Source organism: Sorex araneus, chromosome 6, assembly GCF_027595985.1.
Source record: "Sorex araneus isolate mSorAra2 chromosome 6, mSorAra2.pri, whole genome shotgun sequence".
Taxonomy (NCBI): Eukaryota; Metazoa; Chordata; class Mammalia; order Eulipotyphla; family Soricidae; genus Sorex; species Sorex araneus.
This window is the reverse complement of record NC_073307.1, coordinates 100129485-100139064: the sequence shown is the minus strand read 5'-3', so window position 1 is coordinate 100139064 and position 9580 is coordinate 100129485. Positions and strand designations below refer to the sequence as shown.

General features: G+C 65.1%; 1 protein-coding gene across 1 annotated transcript; it reads right to left on the bottom strand.

The window, feature by feature from the left end:
• Positions 1-1652: 1652 nt before the first annotated feature.
• Positions 1653-9370, bottom strand: MAPK8IP2 (mitogen-activated protein kinase 8 interacting protein 2). The gene is made up of 12 exons (XM_055143040.1): positions 9189-9370; positions 8506-8611; positions 7095-7364; positions 6906-7002; positions 5591-6526; positions 5307-5382; positions 5032-5204; positions 4775-4884; positions 4317-4421; positions 4135-4205; positions 2509-2607; positions 1653-2297 (listed from the first exon to the last, which is right to left on the bottom strand). The coding sequence occupies exons 1-12, from the start codon at positions 9251-9253 to the stop codon at positions 2225-2227; spliced, it is 2181 nt and encodes a 726-aa protein (XP_054999015.1). The 5' UTR covers positions 9254-9370; the 3' UTR covers positions 1653-2224.
• Between the last annotated feature and the right edge of the window lie 210 nt (positions 9371-9580).

Genomic DNA, 9580 nt, shown 5'->3' with positions numbered 1-9580 from the left:
TGCTTGGGAACTGACCAGTCCCAGGGCGCCTGGAGACAGTGAGGCTGGGCCCCAGCACCACCTTGCAGAGTTCTGAGGAGAGAAGGCAGCCTTAATAGCAGAGGCCCTGCAGGGTTCAGGGGCACTGCAAGCCAGTACAGCCTGTGGGACAGGACGTGGAAACTGGTGTGATGGCCAGGTAGTGTTCTGTGACTCACCTCTCAGCGCTGGATGGTGTAGGGGCCTTGCTGACCACACCCCAGAGTCCCTACAGCCACTGACACAGGCGGCACCCCCACACCTTCTCTGGCCAGTGACGCTGACGGTCGCCCCATGTGCAGGAAGGTAAGGACACAAACTTCCTGTTTTCCGAGCACGTCTTCCCCTTCCTTTGGCTGCAGTGATGACCACACATGTGTGTAATGTTCACAGCTGTGCTCACTGGGGTGGCCCTCACTGCTGGCAGGCTGCAGGGTGCAGCTCAGTGTGTGGCTGGTGCCAGGAATTGAAATCCTGGCCTCCAGCCAGCAAGGCGGTCCCTGCCCTGAGCCCTCCGACCCTGCTCAGACCCTGTATCTGTCTCTCTAGGCCAGCCTGTGCTCAGTCACCACTCCATGTTCACGGTTTTCCCTCCCAGCAGTAGTCGCAGGGTGGGATGGCGGGTAGAGGGATGCCCCAGGCTCTGGAGGAAAGGGACAGAGACAGGGCCAAATAGGCCAGATGGGGTCCCACAGGGAGCCCCTGGAGCTGAGAGGAAGACGCTGGTCGGCATCTGGGTCCAGCAGCGCCCAGGCAGGCTGGAGCTGACCTGTCTCTGGCACAGGCTGGTCGGTTGGGTCCAGCAGGCAGAAGGCAGGGGATGGCAGACTTAGGGGGAACAAGGAAGGGTGAAGGAGACTGCAAGGGGGGTCCCACTGGCTCTAGTGCTCCAGGACAACACTGGGAGGAAACCAAATGCAGAACATGGACAAAATGAGGCACAGGGAGAACTTGTGAGCAAGCAGTGAGCCCCCAAGCCTGTGTCCTTTCTCATCAGGACCATGGTATGTCGGGTTTTGTGAAGCACCATCCAGTAAGGTGACAAGGGGGGCTCCAGGAGGAAGAGGGAACAAATCAGGCTCACCACAGCCATGCACACACACACACAGCTGTACACACACACACACAGAGCCATGCATGCACACACAGCTGTGCATCCACACATAGCCATGCACTCACACAACCATGCATGCACACAGCTGTGCACACAGTGGTACACAGCTGCACATGCACACACAGGATATGAACTCAGCCATGCATGCATACAACCACACACACCATGGTACATGCACAGTGGTGCAAGTGCAACCGTGCACACACACAGCCATGCACACATACAACCCCCACACAACTCTGCATGCGCACACACAGCTGTGCACACACACTGAAGACCAACCATGATAGCCCCATCACGTCTCCTTGAGGTTCCCATTGGGAGGTGCAGGTGTGGCAGGCTAGGTGCCCTTTCCCAGGGCTCAGCTCCCCATGGTGACTCAAGTGTAACCAGGGAGAATTCTGGAGGGAATGCAGGGATGTTTCAGAGAGCACCGGGGAAGACACTTGCCAGGACCCCATCACCCTGGGGTCTGTCCCGCCACCAGCCCACACCCGGGTCCCCCCACAAACAGCCGTGATCACACCAAGCAGAGAGTTTATTGAGGCGCTGGTCTGCGGGGAGCATTGCAGAGGCAAAGCGGGCGCTGGTGTGGCCAGGGCGGGGTCCCTCCTCATGGCAGGCCTGGGTGCTTAAGTGAGCCTCAGAACCACTGTCTTCCCAGAGCCCTTGGGGACCCCTCGCTGCTCCCCTGAGCTCCACCTGGGGCATTAAGGGGGTCCCTTCCTCTGTCCCCATGGTTAAGGAGGCCATAATCCCTGGAGATTCACTATAAAAATTAAAATTCCTTTATAAATCACGGGGAGGGCAGGAGGGGCCACCTGGGGGCCTACGTTGCTGCTCCCTGCCGCTTCCCCTCCCCTCGCCCCCCAGTTCTGACCCCAAAGTAAAGAGCGGAGGGAAGAGTGTGCAGGCACAGAGAGGGCAGGGCAGATGGGGAGACGAGGCAGGGGAGCAGAGAGGCGGGCGAGCACGGAGGAGCCTCCAGCACAGCCCAGGCCCCGAAGGCCCCCAGTCCAGTCCTTGCTGAAGCCACCATGGGCTCTTGAGACCCCCAGCCCCAGCTGCACCTGGAGTGGGAGGGCGGAGCGGCTACTCCAGGTAGATGTCCTCTGTGGGGCAGGCGTACTCCAGGTGCTCCTGGTAGTATTCCAGGAAGGCACGGCTGTGGACAGACCACTTGCGTCACCCTGGACTCACCCTCTCGGCTCCCCCATCACCCTGCATTCTCACAAGTGCCCTGTGGCCCAGGTGTTCCCCGGTAGCCCTCATCCTGGCCCGTGCCAGCCTTCCCTCTGATGTCCTCCCCAGCCCCTGCCTCAGGGCCCGTTGCCCACCCCACCTGATTCTCTCTCCGGCCCCTGGGCCCCGCTCACCCCACACTCTGGGCCACGGCCCTCATGGACTCCTGGGAGACAAAGACATGGCAGGCGAAGCGGCTCAGCAGCGGGTGCTTGGTGATGAAGCCAAAGTAGCTGCAGGGAGACAGGAGGGCGGCAATTGGAGGCCTGTCCCGCACCCGTACCCGCCCAGGCCTCAGAGAGTGGGGTGGGGGGAGCCACATGCTTTCCAGTCCAAATCCAGCTCTATCCCCATGAGGAGCTGGCTAGTGACCTGGGTCCTGCTCACGACAGGCCAGCCAGGCCGTTCTCCAGAGCCAGCTCAGCAGTGGGACCAGGGGGGAGTCCCACACTCAGGCTTGGTCCCAGCCTGCAGGGCCTGGGGGTCCCACACTCTGACCCACTCCCAGCCTGCAGAGTCTGGGGGTCCCACACTCAGGCTTGGTCCCAGCTGCAGGCCCTGGGGGTCCCACATTCGGGCTTGGCCCCGCATTTGGGCCTGCTCCAGCCTCTCAGCAAGGCCTTGCCCAGCTCTCCATGTCAAGCTGAGTCAGCTGAGTCCTGCCTCCTGGTGTCCTGATCTCCCTCCCTGCCCAGCCTTGCTGTCCTGCAAGCACAGCTGTCCCCAAACTCCCACGTGGGGCTCACACTGCCCCCTGAACTATGAGCACACCTCTTCCTGGAAGGGCCAACCCCACCTCAGGCACCACTCTTCCCTCTAAGCCCTTCCTGAGCCCTTGTTACAGTTCTGTGGCAGGAAAGCACACACACACACACACACACACACACACACACACACACATTCTCATACATTCACACACTTAGCACCTACACACTCATATACACATGCATCCCAACACACGCACACACACACTGCCCAGCAGCTGTGTCCTCATGCTCCAGGTCTGAGCATTATCTGGGACCTTCAGGACAGATGTCACTGCCAGAACAACACACTCCTGTTTCCCAGGAACAGGGCACATTTGCGTCCCCACACTTTCAGTCCCATACTCACTGTGGCTCCTGCTCCCCCAGTCCCAGGGGCAGAGAAGCCTCCAACAGCCTGAGACGGGGTGTCCTGACCCTCCACACACACTTGCCCAAGGGCACGCAACCACCCGGTGACATGACGGTCACTCTGGCTCCCCTCAGCAGGTGCCATGCCTGCACGCCTGGGCTGAGGGTGATGCCGGTGCTCTGATGCCACATGGGGCACTGTCCTCCCCACACACTGAGACGCGACCAGATGAGCTCTGCCACCAGCCCTGCCAGCAGAGCTGCCTCCTCCCCAGCACAGGTGGCATTGTGGACACACCTCAGTATCTGCCACAGCCACGGCTATCAAGGCCTCGCACTCCCAGGAGACAAGGACATGGAAGATGCCCCCGCTAGACTGGGTGCTCCTCTCTCTCCTCTCAGTGGGGCCACACCTACCTGCCTGCCTGCCCCGGGTCAGGCCTGCATTTGCTCCATGTCAGAGACCAGGGCCTGACTCTGCACAGCAGTCAGGACCCGCCTGTCACATGCTGTCACATCGGGGCACATCACCACTGGGACCCACTGACACCCCGGCCCTGGGCGGCTCTCACCCAGGGCACTGCTCAGCTGGTCTGAGAGAAGAGGGTCCTCTCAGGTCTGGGTGGGGGTAGGGGTGATGCTCACCAGCTGTTACGGGGATGGCAGCCGCAGAAGGAAATGTTCTTCATCTGGAAGAAATGGCTGCAGCGCTGGAACTGGACAACACCATGGGGTCCACGTCAGACTGGCCTGGCCTGGCCCTGCTAAGCATCCTCCCTGCACACCCTCCATTTCACTGCCCCGGGCCCTCTGCCTCCGAGTCCCACCTCAGGCCCTCCGCTCAGACTCAGCTTGACGCCCCGAAGGGAAATCTCCAGGTCACAGGAGGCAGGTGGGCGCAGGTGGACGGTCAACTTGCGAGCCGTGGCAATCTGGGGAGGAAGCCGGGCGAGGGAGGGACAGGAGGTTCTCGGGGCTGCAAGGCACCGCTGCCCGTGTCTGGGCAGCAAACACTGCTTCTGAGAGATGAGGCCACCTCACCTGGCCCAAAGGCTCCTCCACCCAGGCTGCTGCCTCCCGTCCTCCCTGCCTGGCCAGGACTCCCCTCGCCTGGCTCTGCCTCTTCAAGTTCAGGATCTGCAGGTGCTCACAGCAAGCACCCAAGAAGGGGCCCAGATAAAAGGAAAACAGGCTGCAGGGAGGCAGAAGCCGCGGGAATGGAGTGGCCCACTGAATGGCCAAGGAACCCAGGGAGATGGAGGCAGGCCCTGGCCTCCCCACTGACCTTCTGCATGGCCGCACACAGGATCCCGTTGCCCTGGTGACAGGGTACCTCCACAGAACCCAGGAACTGCACATCAAAGCGATCCACCCAACATGGGCCGCGCTTGCTCCCTGCGAAGAGGGGTATGTCAGGTGTGTGTGGGGGGAGAGTCTGTGCAACCCTGAGGGGTGGGGGTCTATGCAGCCCTGAGGTCTGGGTCTGTGCAGCCCCTGGGTATGTGTCAGGTGGGGGTCTGTAGTGTGGCTCTGGGCCCTCACCCAGCAGGTCCTTGGCAGTGCCCGGCACAGCATGGGCGTAGAAGGCAGGGAAGACGCCACGCTCTCCGGTGCGCATGTTGAAGCCCCGGAACCAGAAGTCATCCTCCTCAGCCTCCACCAGCACCGGGTCATCCACGTCCAGCTCCAGCTCATCAGGGTGGCGGGGAATGAACCTGAGTGAGGGGACAGGAGGGCATCAGGGGCGCAGGGAGAAAAGGGTGACATGGGGGGCAGAAGGGCGTGGGGTAGGGCTGACTGGGTGGGGACCAGCTCACCTGAAGACAGCCCTGTGGGTCTGTTCCCGCTCCTCGCCATTCACAAGGCAGGAAAAGAGGCCGAAGGACTCTGTGCCTGAGAGGGGGGACACTCGGCAGGAAGGGCCATGGCCTGGCTGGGTTCCCCATCCCCTCCCCATGGAACATGACGGTGCATGGCCTAGCTGAACCCCCGCGGCCCCAAACTGTCCACAAGTTGTCATGGGCTGTGGATGGGGGGACTGGCTGGCTGGAGGTGGGCCCCCTCCCACCCCACCCCTGCCCTGCAGACCCTAAGCACTCACTGGAGGAACGCGAGGTGCTGTTGACAAAGACATTGAGGAACTTCTTGGAGAAGGTGAGGTCGGGGCTGTCAGGGGACTCGTCCCCGGGATCCTGGCCGGCGTCCAGCAGGGCAGCGCCCGACTCCTCCTCGCTGGCCTCCCCGCTGCTGTCCTGGCTGTCCTCGCCTAGGCCGGCGCAGCGCCGCAGGCTCACCAGCTCCAGCTGCGTGTGCTCGTCCACCACCAGCGTGTACTTGACCGCGTCGTACACCAGCGACGCGTCCAGGGCCGCGGTGGGGTGCGCGCGCCCAGCCCCGACCTGGCCCCGGGCCTCGGCCTCGTCGTCGTCGTCCTCCTCCTCCGAGCAGGCGGCCGAGCAGGCGCGGGCGCGCAGCGGCGTGATGGTGTCGCGCGTGGGGTTGCTGAGGACGAGGCAGGGCGCGGCGGGCGGCTCGGCGCGGCCGGCGGGGGACAGGCACTGGCCGGGGCAGCGGATGGGCGCCGCGCCCTCGGACAGCATGCGGCTCACGAGGTTGCTGAGCAGCCAGGGCGAGTCGGCCTCCTCGCTCACGTCCGCCTCCGACTCGGAGCCCGACTCGTACTCGCTGTTGGTGTCGTCGGCGCGCACGGGCAGGAAGGCGGGGCGGCGCGGCGCGCGCTCGGGCTCGGACGCGGGCGACGACGCCTCCTCGATGGAGTTGGTGAGGTGCGAGGAGCGGCCGCTGCTGCTGCTGCCGCCGTCGCTGCTCAGCTCCAGCTCGGCCTCGGAGATGCACGAGATGAGGCGGCCCGAGCCCGGCGACCACAGCTCCGCGCTGCCGCGCCGCCCGCCGCCGCTGCCCAGGTCCGCCTCGATGCCCGGGTCCGACGACGGCGACGCCCCGTCTGCGCCCGGGGCTCCCGCGGCGCTCACGGGCGAGGGGCTGTCCCTGGGGGGCGCGCGCGGGGCGGGCGGCTCTGCGGGGCGGGGGACACGGCAGCTGGGTCCGCGGGCAGCCGGGCCCCGCCCCGTCCAGTTCCCGCCCGCGGTCCGAACGCTCCTCCTGCCCAGTCCCCGCCCCGTCCAGGCCCGCCCCCCGCCCAGACCCCACCCTCTTCCGGATCCGCTCCCTGTTCGGACCTGCCCCCTGTCCGCTCCCCGCGGTCTATCCAGACCTGCCCTGTGCAGTACCCGCTCCTGTCCAGACCTACCTCCTGTCCGGCCGCCATCCCCTGTCCAGACCTGCCCATGCCCCAGCCCCATCTCCCCGGGGCCATGCCCCGTCACGCGCTTCTCACCCGCCCTCTCCTGCTCCGCCCAAGCCCCCGCCCCGTCCCAGGCCCCGCCCCTCCTCACCTCGGAGCGGCTCCCGGGCGGGCGCGCTCAGCTCGGTCTCCTGCCAGGCGCGCGGGGGTCCAGGGGCAAAGCCTCCGTTGTTGTTGTTGAGAGAGTCCTGCGGGACGAGGACGGGAGAGCGGCGCTGAGAGGCTCGGGCCTTGGAAGCTGGGGTCAGGCTGCCGAGAGGTGCGGAATCTAGGGACTCACCTGGGCTCCCAACTTAGTCAGGTGGAGCGTGGTGGGCCGGTGCTTAGGGGTTTCCTCCAAGGTGGGGGAGGGGATCAGGGGCTCCCCTGGGCCGCCTCGGCCTCCCTCCTTGCCCTCCACGCATCCCTCCTCCTCATCCTCCTCCTCATCCTCCTCCTCCTCCTCTTCCTCCTCCTCTTCATTGTCATCGATCATCTCAAACTCTTGGAAGTCATCCTGGAAGGAGCAGATGGGGTGCGGCTGCTCCGAACGCCCCAGGGAAAGACTATCCTGCAGGAAGGAGGGAGACAGGGACAAAGCTCAGGGCCCAAATGCCAGAAGGGGAGCAGGAGGGCGGAGGGATGCTGCCGCTTGCAGGACTGTTGGTTTGTGCCTGCTTAAGGTACCAGGGCCAGAGATGGAGCTCGGGGGCAGAGCACATGCTTTCAGCTTCCATCCCACCCAGCAGGGCCCCTGGAGCACTGCCAGGTGTAATCCCGTGGGCCCCAAGCCTGGCTATGCCCCCAACCCAATAAATCTGCTTAAGCAACATTCAGAAGGATCACTCCAGCTCTTGGTCCAAGCCCAAACTGCCAAGAAGGGAGACGGGGTCTGAGTGGCCTGATCAATGGGCAGCCTCCCCTCGCCTCCAAACTTCTCAACATCGGACATCAGCATCCTCCCTGACATCATGGTGAAACTCACAACCCCTGCAAACAGCACCCGGGGTGTCCCCCACACACACACATACACACAGAGATCCAAGCCCCACCAGGAATGGGTCAGCACCTCAGTGACACGGGGCCTCAACACAGACCATGCACCAAGGAAGAGGTGGCCAGCCCAGAAACAGCGACTTGTCCTGGTCTCAGGCCCTCAGCAGGTGAAGCCCCTCCTACAATCCCAGGCCCAGCTCTGCCAGGCCTCCCTAAGGGCACACGCTGTGTGGCTTCCCCTGGCAAGGGTCCCTGGAGGCCTCCATGTCACCTGGGCTGGTCCCTCCCCCCACCTGGTACTGCACCTGGGCCCTCCCCCAGGAATCAGCCCTGCCTCGTGCATCTGCCCTCCCCATGGGCTGCAGGAGTCCAGAGGCTGGAGTAGGGACGGAAGAGAGACATGGTGGCAGCTGGAGGGGTGAGAAGTTTGAGGACCGAGGCCAGCAGCCGTCCGCACACTGGCACAGCTGCCCTCACTCAGAGCAGCTGGCTGCCATGGGGGTTTGGTGGGGGATGTGAGGAGGCCCTGGGAGGGACCACAACCTGCTGAAGACCCCCAAAAAGAGGAGGAAGACCTCAGACCGAGTAGCCTGGGGGAGGCTGCCAGAGGACTCTTGTGAGGCTGGGTTGTTCACCTTGAAGGCCTGAGCAAAACCAAACAGGGGTAGGTGGGCAGCTCCTCTCTGCGTGGGCCCTGGCCCCAGCCCCATGCCCACCTTCTCACAGTGGTCTGAGTCATAGCTGAGGCCCAGACCACAGTCATCCGTGATCTCTGACAGATCCTCATCGTCGAATTCTTCCAGGCTTATGTCCTGGGGTGGCCTGGAGGGAGACTGGGGGTTAAAGGGCGGGCGGGGCTCCAGGGAAAGAGCCCCCCAGCCTGCCTGGAAACTGGTCCTTAGGAAGGGCGGGGGACACCCTCCAACTCCCAGCCCCGCGTCCTGCCACCATCTTGCACTCTCAGCACAGCTGTCCAGTGGCTCCCAGAATCTGAGCCATGACCACTAGGGCACTCTGGGCTGTCCTCCCCTTCCCCCAGACAGGCCGCGGCGCGCTCGCTCCGTGAGGCCTCTACGGGTCCCTCGGGGGGAGGGGGCTGAAGCCGCGGGGAGAGGGCGGGGTGGCGCCTTGGTGGGGGAAGGGTCTGGGGGTGGCTCCAGCCCAGCCACTCCGTAGCTTCTGGCCCCTCCCCCCAAGGTCCCGGCCTGCGACTGTCCTCCCCCGACCGGACCCCGAGGGCCAGGCCCGGAGGCGCGCGGCAGGGCGGAAAGGACACAGGGCGCTGCGCGGACGGCTCGGCTAGGCCACACCGGGCCCAGGCCTCCCCCGGGGACGGGACCCGGGACAAAAACGGGCGCGCGGCCGGGCGCAGGCCGCGGTGGGGGAGGGGCGGGCCTACCTGCACCCGGGCGGGGACAGCGAGTGGAAGGTGGACAGCGAGAACATCTCCGCGCGGTCCGCCATCTTCTCCGGCCGCGGCTGCGGGGGGCGGGGGGGACGGGCCACACGCCCTGCGACAGCGCCCGGGCCCGCGACACGCCCGAGAGCCGCGCGGACACCGCGGCAGCCGCGCCGCAGGGAGGGGGAGGCGCGGCCGCGGGTTGGCGGAGACGCGCGCGCGGGGCGGGGCCGCGGCCTGTCCCCGCCGAGGGTGGGCGCCGGGGCCAGGCCGGCGGGGGCAGAGAAGGGCCTCCGGGGCCGCCCGGACTGGAGAAGGGGCTCTGGGACTTCCCCCGCACCCGGAATGACCCGGGCAAAGAGGGGCTCCGGGGCTGGAAGAGGGGACAGAGG

Coding starts and splice junctions, on each gene's coding strand:
- MAPK8IP2 (XM_055143040.1), bottom strand. CDS start 9,253: ATGGCGGACCGCGCGGAGATGTTCTCGCTGTCCACCTTCCACTCGCTG. Junction 7,365..8,505: donor ACTCAGACCACTGTGAGAAG/GTGGGCATGGGG, acceptor TCCTTCCTGCAG/GATAGTCTTTCCCTGGGGCG. Junction 2,298..2,508: donor GCCGTGGCCCAGAGTGTGGG/GTGAGCGGGGCC, acceptor GTCTGTCCACAG/CCGTGCCTTCCTGGAATACT.